Source organism: Camelina sativa, chromosome 1 (assembly GCF_030686135.1).
Source record: "Camelina sativa cultivar CO46 ecotype springtype chromosome 1, ASM3068613v1".
In the NCBI taxonomy this organism is placed as follows: Eukaryota; Viridiplantae; Streptophyta; class Magnoliopsida; order Brassicales; family Brassicaceae; genus Camelina; species Camelina sativa.
The window spans coordinates 7,049,203-7,070,379 of NC_141880.1; the positions used below are offsets into that span (position 1 = coordinate 7,049,203).

The 21,177-nt window shown below is 38.6% G+C and overlaps 9 protein-coding genes across 13 annotated transcripts; 3 read left to right on the forward strand and 6 right to left on the reverse strand.

Annotated features, from left to right (window-relative positions):
• The first annotated feature begins 991 nt into the window (after positions 1-991).
• On the forward strand, positions 992-2,444 carry LOC104781806 (DNA-directed RNA polymerases II, IV and V subunit 9A). Its single transcript, XM_010506566.3, has 4 exons — positions 992-1,210; positions 1,494-1,569; positions 1,976-2,134; positions 2,241-2,444. Exons 1-4 carry the CDS (start codon positions 1,182-1,184, stop codon positions 2,319-2,321), a joined length of 345 nt encoding a protein of 114 aa, XP_010504868.1. The 5' UTR covers positions 992-1,181; the 3' UTR covers positions 2,322-2,444.
• On the reverse strand, positions 2,374-3,449 carry LOC104781797 (bifunctional TENA-E protein). Of its 2 annotated transcripts, none has more exons than XM_087452846.1 (3): positions 3,228-3,449; positions 2,906-3,123; positions 2,374-2,788 (listed from the first exon to the last, which is right to left on the reverse strand). In XM_087452846.1, the coding sequence occupies exons 1-3, from the start codon at positions 3,357-3,359 to the stop codon at positions 2,761-2,763; spliced, it is 378 nt and encodes a 125-aa protein (XP_087308972.1). In that variant the 5' UTR covers positions 3,360-3,449; the 3' UTR covers positions 2,374-2,760. The 2 variants fall into 2 exon arrangements, with proteins under 2 accessions (XP_087308972.1, XP_010504855.1); XM_010506553.2 differs by having other exon boundaries at positions 2,374-2,829.
• A 216-nt stretch (positions 3,450-3,665) lies between these two features.
• Positions 3,666-6,280, forward strand: LOC104781812 (ubiquitin-conjugating enzyme E2 32). Its single transcript, XM_010506579.3, has 5 exons — positions 3,666-3,973; positions 4,375-4,506; positions 4,610-4,694; positions 4,879-5,042; positions 5,518-6,280. Exons 1-5 carry the CDS (start codon positions 3,863-3,865, stop codon positions 6,001-6,003), a joined length of 978 nt encoding a protein of 325 aa, XP_010504881.1. The 5' UTR covers positions 3,666-3,862; the 3' UTR covers positions 6,004-6,280.
• Positions 6,281-6,772: 492 nt separating this feature from the next.
• Positions 6,773-9,024, forward strand: LOC104781821 (B3 domain-containing protein At3g17010-like). The gene is made up of 4 exons (XM_010506590.3): positions 6,773-7,082; positions 7,729-8,020; positions 8,121-8,461; positions 8,548-9,024. The coding sequence occupies exons 1-4, from the start codon at positions 6,984-6,986 to the stop codon at positions 8,809-8,811; spliced, it is 996 nt and encodes a 331-aa protein (XP_010504892.1). The 5' UTR covers positions 6,773-6,983; the 3' UTR covers positions 8,812-9,024.
• A 150-nt stretch (positions 9,025-9,174) lies between these two features.
• LOC104781841 (universal stress protein PHOS32) lies at positions 9,175-10,915 on the reverse strand. Its single transcript, XM_010506611.2, has 3 exons — positions 10,421-10,915; positions 10,021-10,130; positions 9,175-9,527 (listed from the first exon to the last, which is right to left on the reverse strand). The coding sequence occupies exons 1-3, from the start codon at positions 10,602-10,604 to the stop codon at positions 9,330-9,332; spliced, it is 492 nt and encodes a 163-aa protein (XP_010504913.1). The 5' UTR covers positions 10,605-10,915; the 3' UTR covers positions 9,175-9,329.
• Positions 10,916-10,921: 6 nt separating this feature from the next.
• On the reverse strand, positions 10,922-15,384 carry LOC104781831 (uncharacterized). 4 transcript variants are annotated; one of them, XR_015558816.1, is made up of 13 exons: positions 14,921-15,384; positions 14,453-14,639; positions 14,288-14,360; positions 14,026-14,173; positions 13,790-13,899; positions 13,294-13,434; positions 13,083-13,224; positions 12,852-12,977; positions 12,153-12,324; positions 11,979-12,053; positions 11,686-11,827; positions 11,287-11,595; positions 10,922-11,197 (listed from the first exon to the last, which is right to left on the reverse strand). XR_015558816.1 is itself a non-coding variant. In XM_010506600.3 (13 exons), the coding sequence occupies exons 1-13, from the start codon at positions 15,188-15,190 to the stop codon at positions 11,045-11,047; spliced, it is 2,040 nt and encodes a 679-aa protein (XP_010504902.2). In that variant the 5' UTR covers positions 15,191-15,332; the 3' UTR covers positions 10,922-11,044. The 4 variants fall into 4 exon arrangements, 1 of the variants encoding a protein (XP_010504902.2); XR_015558822.1 differs by having other exon boundaries at positions 11,948-12,053; positions 14,921-15,307; XR_015558810.1 differs by having other exon boundaries at positions 11,948-12,053; positions 12,153-12,316; positions 14,921-15,282.
• A 100-nt stretch (positions 15,385-15,484) lies between these two features.
• LOC147949624 (protein high chlorophyll fluorescent 107-like) lies at positions 15,485-16,517 on the reverse strand. Its single transcript, XM_087452848.1, has 3 exons — positions 16,378-16,517; positions 16,011-16,187; positions 15,485-15,923 (listed from the first exon to the last, which is right to left on the reverse strand). Exons 1-3 carry the CDS (start codon positions 16,474-16,476, stop codon positions 15,597-15,599), a joined length of 603 nt encoding a protein of 200 aa, XP_087308974.1. The 5' UTR covers positions 16,477-16,517; the 3' UTR covers positions 15,485-15,596.
• Positions 16,465-18,775, reverse strand: LOC104781848 (protein high chlorophyll fluorescent 107). The gene is given in 5 exon segments (XM_087452847.1): positions 16,465-16,942; positions 17,076-17,135; positions 17,388-17,693; positions 17,786-17,929; positions 18,052-18,775. Coding segments are annotated over 5 exon segments (1,380 nt in total). The 5' UTR covers positions 18,637-18,775; the 3' UTR covers positions 16,465-16,657.
• Positions 18,776-19,141: 366 nt separating this feature from the next.
• Positions 19,142-21,050, reverse strand: LOC104765550 (putative pectinesterase 67). The gene is made up of 5 exons (XM_010489276.2): positions 20,659-21,050; positions 20,322-20,484; positions 20,027-20,233; positions 19,703-19,950; positions 19,142-19,616 (listed from the first exon to the last, which is right to left on the reverse strand). Exons 1-5 carry the CDS (start codon positions 20,907-20,909, stop codon positions 19,451-19,453), a joined length of 1,035 nt encoding a protein of 344 aa, XP_010487578.2. The 5' UTR covers positions 20,910-21,050; the 3' UTR covers positions 19,142-19,450.
• Positions 21,051-21,177: the final 127 nt, after the last annotated feature.

Sequence of the window (21,177 nt, forward strand, 5' to 3'; positions counted from 1 at the left end):
GGAAAGGATGGTCGGAGGAAGCTTAAAGCATCCAACAAGTTGGAGAAGGCGGGTCATTCATCGGGAGACTGCACCATAGCCACTAATTCTGCACAATTTGTCTCAAAACTCTGACAGTCAACACCTGCCGCCAGTAGGGACTCCATCGCCTAAATCAAAGCCTGAAGCTCCGAATGCAAGGGGGAAGGACTGCATCGCTGACTCCGTGCTCCCATTAGCTGCGTAGAATCCTCACTATTACAAAACCACCAGCCCAGACCTACAAAAGGATCTGAAGCCTTCCAAGATCCATCCACCTGACACCGGGGAGAAGGATCCCGAATCTCCAAATGCACAATATCTAAATATGTTTTAACATTTACCATGTAAGTAAACCAAATATACTACTCAACACTATTTAAAATTTCAAAATTATAAAAAACACATAAATTAGAATATTTTATGCATTCAAAATATACATAAATTAATTACAATATGTGTCATCTCGTGCTGTAGCATGGGGTATTACCTAGTTTGACTATTAAACTTCTAAAAGTATTAAATATTTTATTTAATTAGTAAGGGATAAATGAGATAATTTTCTATTAAAAAGGACATTAGAAACCACAAACCACAAATAAACTGGATAAAAGACTATACCTAGAATGACAAGTAAATAAAAAAAATGGAGGGAGTAGTAATTGTACACTACATAATACAGTATATAGATGCAAAATATTGTACATTTTAAAAATACAAAACATTAGTTACACATATGGTTAAACCACTAAACAAATTATATTTTGCTTTTTTGAAAAACAAATTAACCCTCGGCCGGTGAAATTCTAGTGTATGTAACTATGTATTAATATTAGTATGTGGTCAAATCAAATTTAATAATAAAATGTTATGATGGTAATAACATAGTTATCTTTTATAATACATGAAAAAAAATATAGTCAAAAGTAAAATCTTCTGTATAAATATATTTCTCATAGCAATAAAGCCTAATAAGTCAGGCCCAATAAGCTTAAGTGGAAATTACCGTCCCGTCGGAAGATAACTACTATAGTACTCTGTAATACGAGAACGACGATCTCATCTTCTTTTTTTATTTTCCCAAACGACCCCGCCAGATTTTTTCTTTGAGACTCTTCTGATTTACTTCTCGACCTAAATTTTTCTCAACTGATTCAGCGAAGATGAGTACTATGAAGTTTTGCCGCGAATGGTAAAAAAAAAAAAAGCACTCGGCTCTCATCTCTTATATGTAGTTTTTTTTGGAATTGCACCGTACCTTACTTAGGTTGTTTTTGTTTGTGCATAAATTTTATTGAAGTGTTCGTTGTTTTTTTTGTTATGATGTTTTGCATCCTCTATCGAACCATCCATGGTTGTTGATTTCACCTGGGATAATATGTCGATTTCGCCTTAAAGCTCTAACCTTTTTTCGAATTTTGTTAATGGGTCATCCTTGATTTTTGATTGTGTTGTTGTTTTCTGTTTTTGTTCAGTAATAACATTCTGTATCCTAAGGAGGACAAGGAGCAGAAGATCCTCCTCTACGCTTGCCGTAATTGTGATCACCAGGTCTATATAAAGCTTTTGGTTCATTATGTGTGTGTGGTAAAATTAGGGTTTTTTAGCATTCAATGAAGTGCACAATTAAGAGACTTTAGTGATTTGGGATTCCTTAGTTTCACCAACCTCTCTACTTATCTTACTCCTTCAATTATAAGGCTTATCAAGCAAGTTCGTTCCTATGGTTTTAGCTTTCTAGTATTGTTTCCTAGTATTGTGTTCTGTATGAATACTTTGAAGGGACTCTTTAGCTTGTGGAAAGGATTAGCATATTGATTACACAAACTGCGTGTAGTTATTGACATTTATTTAAGTAAGCTGCATTTGTCATCTTGTTGTTACAAAATTAATAGATTGGATCATACAAGTGTCCTCATCATCAGATTCTGTACTTTTTGGGGGCATTGATTTGCAGGAAGTAGCTGATAATAGCTGTGTGTACAGAAACGAGGTTCATCACTCTGTAAGTGAACGAACTCAGATCCTAACAGATGTGGCTTCTGACCCTACTCTTCCCAGAACCAAGGCTGTGCGTTGTGCCAAGTGCCAGCATAGCGAGGCCGTCTTCTTCCAGGTATAACTATTGGTTATGCTACATCTTCGCTGTTTCTTCCCCAAAACGTATTCTCAAATTTTCTCTACCGCCCGAGGAAGTAACATAGATATCATTGAATATGCAGGCTACGGCTAGAGGTGAAGAAGGAATGACATTGTTCTTTGTCTGCTGCAACCCGAATTGTGGTCATCGCTGGAGAGAGTAGAGTTAAGGATATTGATGTTAAAAGTAGTTACCAGTAAGTGTTAGATGTGGAATGATGGAAAAACCTTCTAGGAGCTATTTAGTGGTGTTATGAAATCATAATCCCAACTTGTGTCTCACCAAACATAAAGATTGAAACTTTCACTTTGGGAACTGAAAGCAAACGAGAAAAAAACTGAACCCAAAACATTAGCTACTATCCTCCACGGCTCATCTCCCAGAACGCGACCTCGTGTTCAATAACACGTACAAACACATCTTCAGCTTCGGCCAGAGCTTCACCAGAGGCATTCTCCAGACACCGTCCAGCAATGTTCTTGACAGAAGAACAATACTGTTTAAACCCGTCATTGCCCCACCGATGACAAGCACCTGTAAGCTCAACAGGAGTTTTGTTCCCGTCCTCTAAACAATGAGCAAAGCTCTCTTGATACACTGCTTCAATTGCCCAGAAAGCTGTCATAATCACTGAATACTTCACGTCACTACTCATCAGAGCTTCCAGAAACCTTGAATAAACAAAGAGGAACTCGAACTAGTCTCTGATTTCAATTTCAATTCAGGTTACAATATAAAAATCAATACCTGGTATATTCTTGATTAGCCTTTTGAGGCACAACGGTAGAGAAATCAACATCCCATTTCGATGCTTCTCTTTTAAACCATTCGATTTCATCGTTCAGCGACGCCATACCACCAAGAACCACTTCCATATCGGAACTCTCGCCGGATTCTTTGCCGGCTCTGATCAATACACTCGCTACAAACGGCACGAATCCTCTCACGAACAGATAATCTTGCCCCTGCAACACACACACACACACACAAAACAACGTCGTATCCAAAGTCTTTAGATTCTTGCTCTTATTTTCATCAGTAAATTACTAACTAACAGTAATAACAGTACCAGCCACGTTCTGAAGGACGAGAGATCAACGGATCCGTCGCGGATAGAGACGACGAAGGCATGACGTGTAGCCGCCGTGTATATCGAACGGTGCTTATCAATCCACGTGTCGATCACCCCTCTCTTCTCCATTGCAATTGCTTCCTTCTTCTCACTTCTTACAAAGAATCTTTGAAGTCATCGGGTTCATCTTCGTCAACGTTTTGACTTTTTTTATTTATTGTGTTAGTCTGCAATGCACGTTTTAATGGGCTTTAAAGAAATGGCCCAAGGCCTATTAAAGTCTCTCACAACGATAAGTTAACGATTTCGTCTAAATCAACGGTGATTAAAGACACGCTGGCCTATTCGTAGATGACGTGGGAAAATCTAAACCGTTAAGATGCTTGGGATGACTATTCAGCAATGGTCACGTCACTCATCCTATAGTTAAAGAGTGTGTGACGTGGATAATATTTTGCTAATTATATACTTCTGTTTTGTATAACCAAATCTCTCACCTCCTCGAAGCTGCTGTGTCTGAATTCTTGAACTTGTGTATTTATTATTTTATTATCTGTAAAGACGGATCGGGCAGAGCGAGCTCCGGGCGGCGGATTTGCACTTTTCCGGCAAGATCTGTTGGGCGAGAGAAGATGGCGGATGAGAGGTATAACCGAAAGAATCCGGCTGTGAAGAGGATTTTGCAGGAGGTTAAGGAGATGCAAGCTAATCCTTCTGATGATTTTATGTCTCTCCCTCTTGAGGTAAACAACGTTTTCTATACTCACCTTATCTCCGGTTCGAGCTTTTTGAGATCGGAGATGTTGATTATGATTCCCTTCTCTTGATTTAGTCTCGTTTGTGTTTCTAATTCGAGATTAGGTTAACCGGGGGAATCGAAATTGAAATTTGAAAAATCTGATTTTTCTGTTTTGTAGCTAGAGTTACTTGATGTTCCTGTTTCGTACTTCTGTTTCGTATAGATCTAGGTATGGTGTTTTGTGCTGTGTTGTATCGTATCATTGTGTATCTGTCATTGAGTGATGATGGTGTTTGATTTAGGCGATCATGATCTTGGAGGATCGATATCCTTGTGTATTTTCACTGAATTCAACTAAGTCTCTCTTATATTTGGGTATTTGTGTTCTATCTGTTCTAACCTCAGGAGAATATATTTGAATGGCAATTCGCTATCCGTGGTCCTGGTGATACTGAATTTGAGGGAGGGATTTATCATGGGAGAATTCAGCTGCCTGCAGATTACCCTTTCAAACCTCCTTCATTCATGTTATTGACCGTAAGAATCTTTTTACTCTTCTTTTACTCGTAAATACACACACATGTTGCAAGGGAAAAAGGGAGAGTCTTTATCTAATGAATCTCTCTGCTTTTGTTTTCAGCCTAATGGTCGCTTTGAAACCAATACCAAGATTTGTTTGAGCATTTCAAATTACCACCCCGAGCATTGGCAACCTTCATGGAGTGGTAAAGTCTTGGACTTTTTATATTTTCATTGATCCTTACACCAACAACATGTCACAAGATACCTTATATCTTAACTGTTATGTTTTTTTTTCTACAAGACCACGTAACACTTGTAATTTACACAAGGTTTGAACTATATATATCATCTCTTTGTTCTTATGATTTAGTTTTTTTGACTTTGCAGTTCGGACTGCTTTGGTGGCTCTCATTGCATTCATGCCCACAAGTCCCAATGGAGCACTGGGCTCTGTAGATTATCCAAAGGAGGAGAGGCGTACACTAGCTATTAAATCGCGTGAGGCACCACCCAAGTATGGCTCTCCTGAACGGCAAAAAATTATTGATGAGGTATAATAGTTACTCAATCCCCACTGGAACACACCCTTTAAGTGTTGTGCTTATGCATAATATTCTGGTGCATTTTTATGAATTTGGCTATATGTTTGTTGAACCTGTTGAGTATGTGCTATACCATTTGGCCGTTGTAAACCTTAGAAATAGCTGTTGGTCAAAATTTAAGCTTGCATATCTCTAGCGGTTAAGATCTATTGTTTTCTCAAAGAGTGTCTGCTTACTTTTTACCGCATCACAGTTGCTATTGTCTGCATACAATAAAATGTGGTGTTATTCTACTTAACTAAAGGAGTAGCACCATTTTGCAGATTACTATTGGTTTTAGACAAAGATAGTGTTAGCTATCTCCTTATGGTTTAAACTCTTGACCCTCTCTTCATGTATTTTGATATGACTTAAGTTTCCTTCCTATGATTTATCTTCAGTTTTAGAAACAACTTAACTGATCATCTCCTTTTAATAACCGCAGATTCATCACTACATTCTTAGCAAAGCAACCGTGGTTCCAAAAGCCATTACTCTGGAATGTAACCAAACACCGTCCGCTGACACAGTAGCTCAGTCCCAAACTGAGCCACAGGAAGCCATAACGGTAGTGGAAGAGCTATCCATCGCTACAACAGACACCATAGTTGATGAACAAATCATAGAAGAGACACCTGAAGCAGTCACTGCAGCAGCTAATGTGGTTCCTGCTGCAGCAGCTAATGTGGTTCCTGCTGCAGCAGCTAATGTGGTTCCTGCTGCAGCAGCATTGACAGCGGTTGAAGTTGCAGACAAAGCTTCTGTAAGTGTTGAGCAAACAACGGTGGCCAGAAGAGCGGCTCAGAAGCCAGTCGATGACAGACTGTTCACGTGGGCGGCGGTTGGGCTCACAATCGCAATCGTGGTTCTTCTCCTGAAGAAGTTCATACGATCAAGTGGTTACGGTGCTGGGTTTATAGATCAGTCCTGAACTCTATAATTAACATCGTCGATCCTTAAGGTAAAAGTGTCGAAGTTGATCGATGGATGAAAACATGAAAAGTCAATCCCGCTTTTGGGAAAAGATACCGTTGGTGTTTAATGTATAAATATGATTAAAGTGCATAAAAATGGGTAAATATGTGTGAAAATCGTCTTGCAATTTAGTTTATAGATTTGGATTATTAACTTGTGACAAAGTTAACAACAATATGTATTTTCGATTTGGACACCAACTACTTTTTATTAATACAGCAAGCTTTTTGTTATTTGAGATCTGAGTTATTTAATGTAGTCAGTCTATTGTGTGTGTCTTTTACATTATAAGTTACAGAAGGATACGGTGGTGTGATTGACAGAGTGATCTCATCGTGTACCGTAGTATTCACTTTTCTGTTTAGAAAAAGCTTTAAACTTTTGACCTTTGACTGTGTAATAACGTTAAAAAAAAAAAGAGTTACCAAAGGTTGAAATGAAATGTAAATAAATGTTCGTAAGACAAAAATTCAAATAAAAATTAACAATATAGATATCATCATAGGTACTGTGACAGTTGACTAACTGTGGCGAAAACAACACACAAAAGTAGTAAGTTTGAAGTCTACGTCCTTACTCCCCAGAGATACTCAGGTACTAAAACCAGCAAAAACACTGCTTTTGCGTGTCTGTGAAGTCAGTCTTAAACAGCTCTCTTGTCCCTTCTATCTTATTACCATTTTAACAAAATATAATAGAAATAATCGCTTAGGTAATACATGAATGCTTTTTTCACAATCAACACCTTTGTTTTTTAATAAATGAAAACAAGGCAAATTATACATGTATACTGACTTTGACCATTCCTAATATCTAAGTGAGTGAGAGAAAGAGAGAGAGATAGAAAGAAGTAGAAAGTGAAGAGGTTTTGAGAGAGAGAAAGACGTCGAAAGTGAGGAGGTTTTGAGCGAGGTAAAAGGAGAAGAGATAAGAGAGATGGGTTGGAACACTGGTTTTGATCGGATTAAAGAAGAACGGAAGAACTTGGGTTTCTTCAAGATCTTTCAGAGCGCAGATTTGTCCTCTGAGCACATGGTACTTTATACTAAACCTCATATCTTTTGGTTGTTGTTCTTGATAGCTTTCGTTTTTTCTGAAAGGTGGAATCTTTTTGTTGTTGAGTTTAATGGGGTTTTCACGGTTTTAGTCTTTTGGTTTTCTCTTTTCTTTAAAAGGTTTTAAGTCTGTTTATCCTCTGGATCTCTGGATCTTTACACTTTCTGTGTTTGAAACGTTAAATCTGTTGGTTCTTTGGTGTTTAATGGGTCACAACGTATGAATCTTTATGTTCTGTTTTTGAAAAGTTAAATCTTGTTTTAGGTTGGTAGAATCTTTGGGTTCTCTTTGTTAAAATGTTGAATCTGTTGGTTTTCTGTTGTTTAATGGGTCTCAACGTTGAATCTTTAGTGCTTGAAAAGTTGAATCTAGTTATCTTTTTGGATCTTTCCACTAGCTTTTTAACGATAAGTAAGTTTCTTTTGTTCTCCTCTCTGCTCTCAAAAACATGATAGTTGTTGCTTCTCTCTCTGTATACTCAGATCTATCTTCTTTGCTTTTCTCGATGCAAAGTTTGTTTTATGATAAGACTGAAAGAGTGAAACTTTGGCCTCTTAAATTGTTTATGTAATTTGACAAAAAGATTGAACTGTTAGTAACAGTCTTCGTTGTATGGTCAAAACAGAGAGCGTTTCCGTACAACTTCATGAGCAAAATCTCCAAGAAAGACTTCTCTTACAAGATGGTGATAAGAGCGCAATGGGGAAAGTCTTGGAATGTAGAAGTCTCCAAGAATACGAGATACTACTACATCGAGAAGCGTGGATGGGATCAGTTTGTGAGTGACAACTCTTTGGGAAGAAACGAGTTTATTACTTTCATTCACAAAGGGAAGATGATCTTTAATGTCCACATCTACGAGCAGAACTGCATGGAGATCCTCATACCTCGAAATCTCCTGTCAATGGGTTCTTCTAGTAAGCTTTTGTGCTTTGTAATCACTGCTTTATGAAACAGAGAAGTTCAAGAAGAAGAAGAAGAAGAAGACTAAATCTTTTGCTTTGATGATGAAAACAGGTGGGATCAAGAGAGAAGAAGGAGATTGCAGCTACAAAGATGTGAAGAAGGAAGATGAGGAAATAGATGAATCTCCTGGACGAGTTGAGATCAAGATAAGAAAGAAGAAAACTGAAGAGACCAAAACATCCAAGAAGAAGATGTTGAACAAGAAAGTGAAGAATGGTATGGAAAGAGGTGAATCTTCGAGAGGAGTTGAGCTTAAAGGTATGAAGAAGAAAGCTGAGGCTTCCATATCATCAAAGAAGAATAGGAAGAGCAAGAGCAAGATCAACAAAAAGGTCATTGATGGTGTTCCAGAATTCGAAATCACCATTAAGAAATCATACCTCAAGTTCCTGGTAAGATTTTATAAACAAAGACTTGACTGAACATAACTATACCACACAGTTTTATGTATTGATGTGAATCTCTGATTTATTTTCAGGCAATCCCAAAACAGTTTGTGGATGATCATCTCCCGCAGAAGTCTAAGATGTTCACGATTCGTCACCCAAATGGTAAGTCATGGAAGGTGCTTTGTTTGGTGAGGGAGATTCGGACAATCTTCTCAGGTGGATACTCGAAACTGGCTAGGGAGTTCCCTATATCGGTTGGTGACAAATGCACCTTCAAGCTCATTGACACCTTCGAGTTTGTGCTAGATATCCCCAAGAAGACTAGAGAGGAGATCCCCTTCATGATCGATTGAGGAATGAATGTTGTTAAGCAGTGTCTTTTGCTTTCTTATCTATGGAGACTGTTAGATTACTTTTATGTATTTATGACGGTTAAGCTATTCTGTTCTGTTTTGTGTGTTTGTTGTTTCCTTGAGACTGCTCTTTAGCTTATAATTTCTGTTGAACTACGATGTGATAAATTCTTCTTAGGATTATTATGCAAATCTATCAATCTTATGCTTCAACCGTTTCCTTCGGCAGTGACAAGTGAAGGCATGCTCTGTCTTTAAACAAAGTGTGTTGTCATAACTTGTAAACTAATGTTGTCACTGGTCAAGTGTAAACCTCGTTGTATACCGGATTATAATGATATAAACATATTTGCATGCTTGAAGTTGGTTCAAAACTCAAAAGAGTCTGTATTTATTAGAAGACATGTTTTTTACCCATACAGATGAACAATACAGCAGTCACACAACAGTTAACAATACAAATTCCGACCATGAACACAAATATACGGTGGTTATTTAGAAGAGTTATCCGACCAAACTCAGATGTGACCCTTCACAACGGTCACAGGGCATGCGACGTTGTTCACCACATGGTTGCTCACGCTTCCCATGATCATCCTCTTAAGACCACCAAGGCCTCGGTTACCCATCACAAGACTTGAGAGGGGAATCTGTTCAGCTGCTGCGCAAATCTTCTCACGAGGATCTCCCCAGTATATCTTCATCACTACTGTAATCTGTCCATGTTTCATAACACTCGGATCTTAGTTTAACAGGAAACAAATATTTGTTTTAAAGAAAGACTCATTCATATCAATCTGACTTCTATTAACTCTTTTTCTTGGTCACGCAACTCACAAGGCAACAAAAAGCTTCCAATGAACTTCTGAATAATACTATGATAGGTGTAACATATTATATATGTCAGCACAGTTGCAGGTTATTCAATAGGGTATTATACTAACCACTCCTCAGATTATATGCATAAAAAGAGGAATAGAAGTCAGAGTGATTATTCCTGAACATCAAGGATATAAATTGTTTCTTTCAAGTTAACGTTACTCTCTAATAACTATCTGCAATTGAATGATAAACTTGTGATTCAAATTCAGGTATTGTGGTGTGAACATTAGTAAACTACAAGTTTCAAAGGATAAAAGAGTTTCAAGTTGCAGAGAGAGTTCATGGACTGTTCTTTTGAAAGAAGAAGAAGAATAAGAAGAAGCTTACAGATTTACTCCTAGAGGCAGTGTTGAGAATGTCAAGGGTTTCAGCATCTGGCTTCACAGCATACTTTTTCATCACAGCAGCATCAGAGAATTCACTCAGCGGAATATAAGCTGAAAAGTTACAAACACAAATATCAGAGTCAAAACAACAACAAGATTGAATACAGAGAAGTGAAGAAAGGGTTCATACAACACGAATACACGATCAACTTCTGATGAAACAGAGTATTTCCAAATTTTAAACATGCAAAATCACACATAAACCAATTGAAAATTAAATGATAGATGACATGAGTAAGCTCAGGTCAGGTTCTCTCAACACAAATTTACAAACAAGATCATCAGACAATAAAAGGGCAAAAGGAAATTAATAGAGAGAGAGAGAGAGATAAAGAAGGTACGTGATCCAACGGTCTCCCAGAGCTGCATCTCGCCTTCCTCGTAATGCATATCGTGAGCTATAGTGATGAGGATGAGATGATCGCCATCACGAACCACGTTATCGATCGCCCAGCTCAGAGCCTTCTTGCTACAATCCGAGAAATCCACCGCCACTCCGATCCTCCGTCCACCACTCTCCGCCATAATCTCTCTCTCTCTCTCTCACTCGAAGACAAAAATGGGTTCTGATGAGGAAGAAGATGGAACTACACTAAAAAGAAGTATTGAAAAAATAATTAGAAATATTCGCTGTAATGCTGTCCAACGATCTGGATACATCCTGGCCGTTGGTTGGAGTCCACGACCGATCGCAGCCATAGGATTGAAACAGCTCACAAAAACAGTGGGTGCAAAATATCTTCACGGTCGGAGGTAAAAATGTAACGGACAAGGTGGAGTCTGGGCCCACTATCTTTTTAAAACAGCGGTCCAAAGCAAACCAAAAGTAAACAAACAATCAATCAATCAAGTCACCTTCTTAAAAACAAATCTCTCCACTCGTTTAAACACGGTTTTGTTTTGACAACTAATCATGACAATAATTTTTTTTTAAAAAATAGATGTTACAAAAATAGGTAGAGCTTTTAAATCTTGAGAGCGCGGGTGATTTCCCAGTAAGTAGCCTCCGTTTCATGAGACAACCGAAGGCCGGAACCCGAATTCCGCTTACCGTTGTTTGCTAATGTCACTAGGAACCACTCGTTCTCCAATGATGACGGATACATTAGCTGATCATCCTGAACCATTTTTTTTTTTACATTGCGCTTCTTTTATTCATTTTACCAAACATACACACACACAAAAAAAAAAGGAATTGTCTTGTTACCTCTGGGAGGTCACAGAATTCATCAGCAGATATCTGAAGTATAGCTGACGCGGATTGACCCGTACACCATGCGTATAGTTTGGTTTCCTCATCCGCAAGTGTTATCGTTATGTGGAATGTTCTCACTACTTCTGACCCTGCGTTACTGGTGCAGCTTACTCCGCAGAAGCTACATCGCAGTTTCCCTCCATGTGATGAAGTTGATGTTGATGATGATTCTTCATCTATGAAATGCCCACAAACGCTATGCGATAATCTGGTGTTGATGTTATGGCATTGGTCCATCTCATCCAGCTTAACCCGACAAATCTGTCCCCCCAAAATTAGCATATGAGTAAGATGTTCAAAGGAAACACATATAAGAGCTCTGTTGGGAACCATTTAGAAAATTAGACGCACGTTTATTGCAGGTTTTCTCTGTTTTGAAATTTGGGAGAGCGTAGAGATTTTGTGAAGACAAGAAGAGGTCAAAAATGCCGGCAAGCAGCTAAGGTTGACGAATGCAGCTTTCTCGTCTTTCTCATGCCATAACACCTCAAGGCTGCTCAACCAAACAATAATTCCATTAATGTTTAAGCTAAATCAATAAAACCGATACATACTGAAACTTAATGACAAGTATTCCATTTACGTTTGAGATAAATCAGTTTATGATCGATACCTCTCACTTTCAAAGCAAGAGAGACTCTTACCAATTCTCTCTTGTGACTTTGCAGGATAACCCAGACACATACACGACATGACCAACCCCTAACCTTCCCAACGACCTGGAAACCATACAAATAAACAGTTCATCAAACAGAATGTTCGAGGGCTCCCAGTTGCTGTTCAACTGAAGTTTTGTAATTCACAGAACAGTTTGATACCAGTAACTAGTAAAATGGAGCTTTGCCCATATTGCACCAGTTGTGTCCTCAATTTTCAGAGAAAATACCACCCCTGTGGTATTTGGATCATCACATAAGATATCTGTTACGACACCATACAGACTGATGCCAGTGGTTTTGTCGCGAATGTCCGTTATAATCGTCTGCAGAACTTCAACCAAGGAGAGTAATATTAGCAGATGCTAGAATCAAAAATAATGGCCAGAGCAGGCTCTATGTATGATGCATATAGTTTCTTCTGTTACTAGGCCTACGATGCAGTGAATTCCTAACAAAGATCATATTGTGCGCACAAGTAAAATACAGGCAAAGATGTAAACGTTATGAATGAAGTTTGATGCTAGAAAAGAAAAACCAGTAAATGTCATGCAAAGAATACGATTTGTAGCGATGTGAACTTAGATTCAGTGTGAAGTTGCGAACCAAATAAATGGAATTGTAGAATAACCGACCCTGTTAAATGGTTTCTAAACAGAAGGTGCACAGAAAGATAAGCCACCAATTAGACACAGAATTAGCTGATATATACATTCAATATATAACATTCCAATCACCGCATGGGACTTTGACAACTTTACAAAGATCTGTTACCATACACCCATGAAGTTAAGCCTCTAGATTTATAAACCATCTGTTAATATCATGCTTGAATAAAATGGTATCTCAACTTCTACTCACCTGAAAAGGATAGTTACTATAGTCTACAGACCCCTCGGCATCACGAGGCAATGTCACCTGCGAAACTCCGCCTGAACCAAGCAATTTTGATCCTTGACACTGATTTTGGGAAAATGCTACACAAACCTGAAGAAGAAGAAACAAAATTCACTTCTCATTGGTGACATAAAAACTCAACGCAAATATCTGACCCAGAAAAAGAGGAGTGACAGAAAAAAAAAGTTCACCCACCCGTTCCTCTTGTAAGGTTAACGGCACTAGATAGAGATGTGTTGCACTACCATATTCAAGGCAAAACTCATCCTTTCCGCCCACTGCACTCTCTTCGAGGCTAGAAATATAAGGCCTCTCAAGCCCAAGCACACTTCCCACACTGAAAACGAATCTGTAAGAAGGGGTTGGTAGAAAAAATTAAGGTAGAAGCAACCAGCCAGGAGCTTACCTCAGAAGGTTTGCCACAATGACTTGCTCTCCCCACAAGACAAATTTTAACCTATCACCGTCACCATCTACAAGTTCAATTTGCCTTCTATGTGCAGTACTAAACTTCAGTTCAGATTCCAGAGGACCTATAGATTCAATCCTGCTCCCAAACCAAGAGAGGAAAATGAAATATTACTTTAGAATAAACAGCCAATAGAAGTTAATATTACTTTAGAATAAACAGCCAATAGAAGTTAAGTCCACTCAATGACTCAATCTCTTAAAACATATACTTTGTACACGGTACATCCTTTTTTATGAGGTACTTTATGCGTCTTTCAACAATTTTACTATTAAATCACGACATTACTAGTCATTAGTTCCAAAAGGTTTTCATCTGATAATGTAACCACTGTTGTAGTGTTTAAAGTTTCTGGAACCGGTTTTCAACTAAGTACGTTACTTTTACCAAGATAAGAGTTATTCAGTGATATCACACGCACATACTCTTTTACCTAGCATACAAAGAGTATGAAGTTCCATTGTTGAAAGCTTCAAGAGAAACAGATGAGAAAGTATCGGAACAAAATTGAGCTGCTATGAGGATTGCATCATCATCTTGGTCCTGCAGCAGTATATAAAAGTCAGGTAAAGACTAAACAATTATTCTCTGATGTGTTAGTACTAACTACATTCAAATCCAAAATTGCAGTTCTAGTTTATTCTTTCGAAAGATTAGCAGAAACCAAACCTCATCTAGCAAAATGACAAGATACTCTGTTGGAAGTAACCGTGGAGTGCCAAACCCTTCTCTCGCGGTACGAAGGTAGCACCCAGTGAGCAAAATCTCTCTGCCTTTCCCAAGAATTCCATTTGGTGTTTCCACCAACTCATAATACCTACACAAGAGGCATTAGATGCTTATAAGAATCTCCGTACATGCATCATAAACAAGCAATCAAACTCATCTCAATCCGAGATGATGATAATTCATCTCTACCAAATAAGCATACCTGCGATGTAGATAGAGATCAATGGTGTTGGAGCTCCAAAAATCCCCTAGTGTAAGCATGAATATGTTTGTACCTGGAATAGGATTCATACTTGAATGGATAAACCATTTATTTGGTACAGTAGGGGCAGAAGAAATGAAATTGCTGCCAGGATTCAAAAGATACCGGGAAGAACATCGGCATTAATAATAACAACTTCCAAAACGCTGTTCATGGACAAAAATTTCTTCTCATAAATCGAGTCTATAGTCACAGTGTTAGCTAGTCTTCTTCTTTTGTGACTCTTTTTCAACTGAACAATGAGTTCTGGCTTCTTCTTTGACATTCCTGGTTTGTTTTGCTCATGCCATGCCTACAAACAAACATTCAAGATTAAACGGATAAACATCCAGAATCAACTTCCCAATCACACTACATAAACAGGCTCAATGGCAAAGTCAAAGCTATATCTCATATTACACTGTTCAATCTCATAGGCCAAGCTGCGAAACGATTTCTCACAAAAAAAAAACAGATAGAAACGTTACAACGTTTACAAGCACACAGACTCATCAAACCGAAGCTTCCCACCTACTACGCACCCTCAATTGAAAAAAAAAATCAAAATCGAAGTATGAGAGAGATAAGCAGCACCTGAGAAAGATCGGACAAGAGAATCGCGGCAGTGACACCGCTCGAATAAGCGGTACAAGTTTTCAGAATACGCGAGGCAACCCAACCCCAACCCGGACCGCTATCCTCAGTCGTGGCTTCACTAGGAGCCTTCTTGCTCTCACCTTCCTCATCGTCGTCTCCTTCCGATGAAATCACCGTTCTGGCGTAATCGATGAACGCGAGAAATTGATCTTCGACTTCTTCCTGGCCATCGATTTCAATGAGCGATGCTCCGTTTGTATCCCCCATCGGAGCTCCGGTTCCAATTCAAAACCCTAGATTTGCCGTTACTGAAGTTGCCCGGGTTTTTCAGGGATTCAGAACATTTCACTACTTATGCTTTCCCGGGGAAATTAATTTAAAACTAAAAAAAAAAAAAAATCAATTCGCCGGAAATTTCCGAACTTAAGCCCAAATTAATTTACCAAAAAAAGCCCTACTTTCAACTCTTCACACATTCCTCCACTATATTTTTATTTTGATAATTTTATCTTATTATCCGGTTTAACTGATGTTAATGAATCAAATCAATCTTCCAAAATCTTTTTAAAATTTTAACAATTGCTATATTATCATTCTTATCAAAATTACACATTCGAATCCTTTATCTTTACACCGCTCCAATAAATGTCCCTCATATTTTCTCAAGCACCATTTATGCTCTCCCTCTAGTGAATCTCTCTAACCTCTTAGAATCAAGATTAACGTCCAGCTTCAAAGGATCCAACGACAGCTTCTCGCGTAAAAACGCATCGAGGTTAAACCCGCTCCCAGTTTCAGTGTCCTCCCGTCCCACAGAGCTCTCCGTTTGCTGATTAGATTGGCTAGCTTTGGTTCCGCCCATGTTTCTAAGAGTCGTAGTTAACCTGGTGTTGTCATTGTTCTGACCAAAGTTCAAGAGCCTTTTAACAGTGTCTAAAGCCGGGTCGATGATATCCAAGAATCCTGTGACCCACGAGGCATCATCAACAACCTCTGTTCGCTGTTTTGCAATGAAGAACAGGTGAATATAAAGTCTACTAGAAGTCGAAGATCCTGCTATAATTCAAGAATGTGTACAAGAGCTTACTTGTTGGAAGTAGAGGTTACGGATTTCTTCAGCACGTTCGGAGTCTCCTTGATCCTCCTCAAGTTGTGCCCATGTCATCCATGTAACGTAACTTTGTGAGTTAATGTTCAATGAAGATCTGAATAATCTTCTTGCTGCTGATAAGTTTCCTGCTCTCTGTTCAAGAACTCCCCACGCCTGTAGAGACAAAGAATTTGTTTCAGCACATCCTCCAATTATATGCTAATGTTTTAGCAAACTTGCCGGCTATTTTATGATTCCAACAAGTTTTTGGCGAATAAGTCTTAATCCCTCATTTTTACAATGTTTACGTTCATTGGCTAAGAGGACACATAAAGTTGCAAATGAAAGATTTTAGTAGTTATACCTGTAGACAACGAGAAGCACTTTCGGTATTTGCATCAATGGAGAGAGCTCTCTGGTAAAGTTCTCTAGCTGTTGTTGTGTTTCCTTCTTTCCATTCCATCCAACCCCAAGCCTAAACCGGAATACACTTTCACCAATCATTTCCCCTTCCATACACAATTATAAAGACTCTTGAATTCGCTAGCCAGATACTTGGTAAAAGCAAATGGTTTAAATTTTATTTACAACTTAAAAACCAATAGAAGGAAAACCTATTGACCAAAACTATTTGAGCAGATCGATCATGTAAAGAGCAATCAAACTGAATCTTGTACACTTACAATCCAAACAGGTTGATGTCTAGGATCGAGCTCTGATGCTCTTCTTAGTAAAGCCCGGGCTAGATTAGCAGATGAGTGTTTGTACTCCAGTAAGCCAAGAGACTGAAGGAGAACAGGGTCTCTAGGATTGAGCGCATGACCTATCTTCAGGAGCTTTCTTCCACGCTCAACATTACCTACTCCAGCTTCAAACACCCCCCACACGTGCCACGCAAACCTATTCTTGGGGCTTGCCTGGACAGCTCTCTGTGGAAAAATAAAAATGTGATTAGAGCCTGAAGCTTTCACATGTAGTAAGTCATTCCGGGATAAATATACAGCCTTTGCTGCTTTGACCTCATTGTGAATGGGATATATAAAAAAACGATGTAGCAGTTACCTCAAAAAGCTTTCTAGCAGCTGGGTATCTTTCCTGCTGTATCTCCAACTGAGCCCATGCCTGTTCATAAGAATGAACATTTAGTGAGAAAAGAGAAGCTCAATCAGAAAATTTTGTTAACATCTAGATACAAGCAACCTTTTGAAACTAAATCATGTGACTGATAAGGAGAAGACAGGGGAGGTCAGAATTAGGTGTCATGAATATGTCAGTAGCACAGTAGCATTCTCTTTTTACACTGGGTGAAACTTATTCGAATGGCATTGTCCTATCAGCTCTTATCACAGCCATCTGATGATGCAAAACACTTACCAACCAACTGGCACAGCTCTTGGAGTTGCATATAGTGGCCTGCTTGAACAGGTACCTTGCCTGTTCATACCGACCAGCTTTGGCTTCCAATAAGGCAAGTGTTTGGTAGATATACTCGTTTCGGCCACAAAACTTGAGGCCTTTGGCTAACAAATTCCTAGCTTTACTGATATTTCCTTGTTTTATCTCTAGGTTTGCCCATCCATGCCAAGCTGCTACATGCTTCTTGTCAGCCACCGTAGCTGCATCAAACAATTCTCTCGCTCTTCTTACATTTCCCAACTTTTTTTCCAGGACTGCCCAACACTGTTTCAAAGGAGACAGGTATATGATATGCATTAGAAACAGAAAGCTGCCTTCAAGTGTATCAAGCAAACTGCTTTAAAACTATATAGCACCTGCCAAATGTATGCATTCTCTCCTTGTGTAGCTTGACACCCTTTCTCATACACGATCCGAGCATCGGCTAACTTGGATTGTTTGCTCAGTATCTTCCCCAATGCCACGTATGGTCTCCCATCCTCCGGCCAGTAAGCTATGCACTTAAAACCCAACAACACAGGATTAGATTCAGTAGACGTCTTACTCCTTACATTAACCTCTCTAAACTATACAAAGAGTCACTGAATTCGAGAACCAGAATTGCATGATAAAGCGATGTTACCTTCTCCAGTATCTTCTCAGCGTCTTTGTATCTGAAATTCCTAGCCAGAACCTTTGCTCTGTACAAAGATAAGTCCAAATTCACCGTAAGTGGCTTCTCTTGCGCCCTAGCAGCAGCCACGGCTGAAGATGAAGACGACGACTCCGATCTCTCCGGTTCAAACATGGGCATCTTCTTCGCTATATTACTCAGACCAGCATCGATCCTCGCTGGATACTTTTTTCCCTCTTCCTCACTAGATTCCTTATCGGAATTCTCCAACAACGGCCGTCGAACTACCAACACTCCCTCCGTGTTAGATTCATCTCCCTCTCCCTCGCCGTTCGCAAATTCCTTTTGTTGCGATGATACACCTGAAGAAGACCTGTCGACGACTGCACACAGAGACGTGTTCTTAGATGAGCACGGAGGATGCGTGAGAAACGATTGACCGGAGATTCCATGCGTTCCGATATGGATCTTCGCCGGTAATTTACAGAGATTCTCAGGAATTTGAGAAGGGGCGAGAAACAAGAGAGAGAACGAAGAAGTATTCGCCTGAGAAGGTGATGAAGACGAAGAAGTCGGGACGAAGAAGAAGTGCATTGTTTTAAAAAACTTTCACTGTTAAAAACCGTTTGCGAGAGCTTTCATGGAGGAAGACGCAGACGGAGAAGGAAGCTAGGCGGGCTCGGGGTAGAAGAAGATGATTCTTTAAAAGACGAAGCTACCCCTAAATTAACATAAGCTTTCGTGTATCTTCAATTGTTATATTAAGGGTGATTTGGTCATTATCAGGAAGATACTACTGTACAATATCCGGCCACGTTGCTAAAGTTTTTGGATGGCTTTAGCTGAATTGGATTTCAGTGACACGTGGTCGCATATTATTGGCTTGAAGCTATGAGGGAGATTCTTAGCCAGAGAACCTATACACTCCAGTGCGGTCAAGTACATGGTTAAGTTCGAAGTCATCCAATCATATCTCGTCTTAGATAAGACCAAAACAAAGAGGTCATGACAAGGTCTGCTCTGCTCACTAATGAAAAAAAGTTAATAAAATCATTTTTCCAATATTCAGTTTCTTTTGAAAAAAGTTAATCTACAACCATTTAAAATATTTCAATTTGGAATTATTTGTTTTAATTTTAGGTTACATAAATTATTAAAATGGAAACTATCTTATATATTAATGTGTGCAAAACAACACAAGAGTTTCCGATAACTCTAACAACATTATAGAGTAGAACAAGAAAAGGAAAAAAACAAAAAAAAAAGAGAGAAAACTGTCTCGTATGAAATATCATCGAAGAAATTAAAGATTAAGTCTTCCTTCTTCATATATGTTTTTTTTGTTTTTGTTTTCCAAGCCACACCAAAATGCGAAAAGCCAAAGCCAAACGTGGCAGCATAATGAACTCTAAGACTTTTGCTGAAGCCAAACAGGGAGCCAAGAAGTTCCATCAATAAAATCAATGGACAAGAAAGAATCAACTTCTTGTTTTGTAAGCTCTTTGGCCCAATCAGATCTTTGTTGCCTCTCAGCTCCAGGTCCATGACACTTATACTCTCCATGGTATAGATTCCTGATAAATCTCAAGAATATTAATACATTAACTAAATATTGTACTCGTCAAAATTAGGTAAAAAGTTAATTAATTGAAAGACTAACTCGGTAGAGCCGTCGTAACTCCAGTTGGTCCAACCGTTAGGGACAACGGTCTTGGACAAGTAAGTTTTGGCAAAGATGACTCGAGAATAAGGTCCTTTGGCCCGGCCCAAGTAAACCTCATCAATTCCATACACTTTGCCTCTTATGAACACATAACCCGTATGTTCATCTGCGCTTTCTCTATGGTGAGCTGTGATTGACCCGTACGGTTTCACCCTCTTGTCCGATACCACAAATATCTCACAATTCTGTAACGATATCGGAAATTAGTTTTCTTTTAAATATGCTATGATTTAGATAATGTGTATAGTGAGAGAAACGTACGTTGAAAATGGAAGTTGCACGACCGAAGATGAAGTCGATGGAGCCTTGGATGTAACACTGATGGTAGTAATGTCTACCTTTGTTATCAAACAAAGTGTTGTGCAAGCTGTAGAACGCACAATGGTAAAACGCTACTTTGTCAGCAGCCACAAACGCTGCAACCGATTGGTTCTCAGACGTGAATGCCATTCCGACGGGTGCATCATTCTATACATTCATAACATGCACGAATGTTATTATTTGACGTAATTGAAAAGAAAAACAAATTTCGAATATCTACAATTGTTATACGCACTCTGATGCTGATACCAAAAGCGACAAAATGATTAGCTTCAACTTTGAAAGTGGCTGAAGCAACATTATCGACCGAACTTTGCGAAGATTCGATCACCGTTTTGCCTTTGCCATTGCCCCTCATGAATATGAACGGCTTGTTCTCTGGAATGTGCACTCTCTCCCTTTTTCACAAAAAAAAAATACTAAAATCATCAAATTCAAAATCAGAAATGTTATATTAGTTAGTATATATTGGATTACTATGACTTGGTCGTATATACATATATAGCAAGTTTTTGGGCATATCAAACAAAATTAAATGGTTAAACCTCTTAAAAGTATATATATATACGTACTTGTAGATTCCTTTACGGACATGGACGATAATCCAATTGGAGTTACCAACAGGGACAGCATCAATGGCCTTTTGAACCGAAGTGTAGTCTCCTTTGCCTTCAATATCGACAATTATCGATCTGTTTGTTGCGATTTTTTCAGTTAGAAGTGGCGCATCGAATTTAGTCATTTGCATTGCTGATGCATCCGAACCCCATAAAGACATTACAACTAGGGTTAGGACAAGGATCATTGCTATTCGATGATCCATATTTTTTTTTCTTTTTTGTCGTTTTTTTTTGGGTTTTTAGTTTTCTTTTTAGAATGGAGATGTGAGAAAAATATTATATGGGTGAAAGAAGAGGTTTAATTTAAGAAAACAGGTTTTTAAATTTAGGTTTGTTCGTTGTGTTTGTTTACGTTTGGGAGGTAAGGGATTTTGGAGGAAGAAATTGGTTTTTACTTAGAATGTTTTGTTTTTATTTTTAGACATTTAGTATTGATTAATGGACGATAAATACTTCGAAGTATATTTCTAT

Bases quoted from the DNA above. Each gene is read 5' to 3' on its own strand.
- LOC104781806 (XM_010506566.3), top strand. From the start codon at position 1,182: ATGAGTACTATGAAGTTTTGCCGCGAATG. The intron at 1,570-1,975 runs GTCTATATAAAG...ATTGATTTGCAG, and splicing joins GCCGTAATTGTGATCACCAG to GAAGTAGCTGATAATAGCTG. The intron at 2,135-2,240 runs GTATAACTATTG...TTGAATATGCAG, and splicing joins GCGAGGCCGTCTTCTTCCAG to GCTACGGCTAGAGGTGAAGA.
- LOC104781797 (XM_010506553.2), bottom strand. From the start codon at position 3,359: ATGGAGAAGAGAGGGGTGATCGACACGTGGATTGATAAGCACCGTTCG. The intron at 3,124-3,227 runs GTACTGTTATTA...TGTGTGTTGCAG, and splicing joins CGTCCTTCAGAACGTGGCTG to GGGCAAGATTATCTGTTCGT. The intron at 2,830-2,905 runs GTATTGATTTTT...TGTTTATTCAAG, and splicing joins GCTAATCAAGAATATACCAG to GTTTCTGGAAGCTCTGATGA.
- LOC104781812 (XM_010506579.3), top strand. From the start codon at position 3,863: ATGGCGGATGAGAGGTATAACCGAAAGAATCCGGCTGTGAAGAGGATT. The intron at 4,507-4,609 runs GTAAGAATCTTT...TTTTGTTTTCAG, and splicing joins CTTCATTCATGTTATTGACC to CCTAATGGTCGCTTTGAAAC. The intron at 5,043-5,517 runs GTATAATAGTTA...TAATAACCGCAG, and splicing joins GGCAAAAAATTATTGATGAG to ATTCATCACTACATTCTTAG.
- LOC104781821 (XM_010506590.3), top strand. From the start codon at position 6,984: ATGGGTTGGAACACTGGTTTTGATCGGATTAAAGAAGAACGGAAGAAC. The intron at 7,083-7,728 runs GTACTTTATACT...TGGTCAAAACAG, and splicing joins ATTTGTCCTCTGAGCACATG to AGAGCGTTTCCGTACAACTT. The intron at 8,462-8,547 runs GTAAGATTTTAT...ATTTATTTTCAG, and splicing joins AATCATACCTCAAGTTCCTG to GCAATCCCAAAACAGTTTGT.
- LOC104781841 (XM_010506611.2), bottom strand. From the start codon at position 10,604: ATGGCGGAGAGTGGTGGACGGAGGATCGGAGTGGCGGTGGATTTCTCG. The intron at 10,131-10,420 runs GTACCTTCTTTA...GTAACTTTTCAG, and splicing joins CTGGGAGACCGTTGGATCAC to CTTATATTCCGCTGAGTGAA. The intron at 9,528-10,020 runs GTAAGCTTCTTC...AAACATGGACAG, and splicing joins CTGCCTCTAGGAGTAAATCT to ATTACAGTAGTGATGAAGAT.
- LOC104781831 (XM_010506600.3), bottom strand. From the start codon at position 15,190: ATGGGGGATACAAACGGAGCATCGCTCATTGAAATCGATGGCCAGGAA. The intron at 13,225-13,293 runs GTAAGCTCCTGG...ATTCGTTTTCAG, and splicing joins ATTGTGGCAAACCTTCTGAG to TGTGGGAAGTGTGCTTGGGC. The intron at 11,596-11,685 runs GTGCGTCTAATT...TTGGGGGGACAG, and splicing joins AGAGAAAACCTGCAATAAAC to ATTTGTCGGGTTAAGCTGGA.
- LOC147949624 (XM_087452848.1), bottom strand. From the start codon at position 16,476: ATGGAATGGAAAGAAGGAAACACAACAACAGCTAGAGAACTTTACCAG. The intron at 16,188-16,377 runs GTATAACTACTA...TTGTCTCTACAG, and splicing joins GTGCTTCTCGTTGTCTACAG to GCGTGGGGAGTTCTTGAACA. The intron at 15,924-16,010 runs GTAAGCTCTTGT...ATTGCAAAACAG, and splicing joins GTAACCTCTACTTCCAACAA to CGAACAGAGGTTGTTGATGA.
- LOC104765550 (XM_010489276.2), bottom strand. From the start codon at position 20,909: ATGGATCATCGAATAGCAATGATCCTTGTCCTAACCCTAGTTGTAATG. The intron at 20,234-20,321 runs GTGCGTATAACA...ATGAATGTATAG, and splicing joins CTTTTGGTATCAGCATCAGA to AATGATGCACCCGTCGGAAT. The intron at 19,951-20,026 runs GTACGTTTCTCT...ATATCGTTACAG, and splicing joins GTGCAACTTCCATTTTCAAC to AATTGTGAGATATTTGTGGT.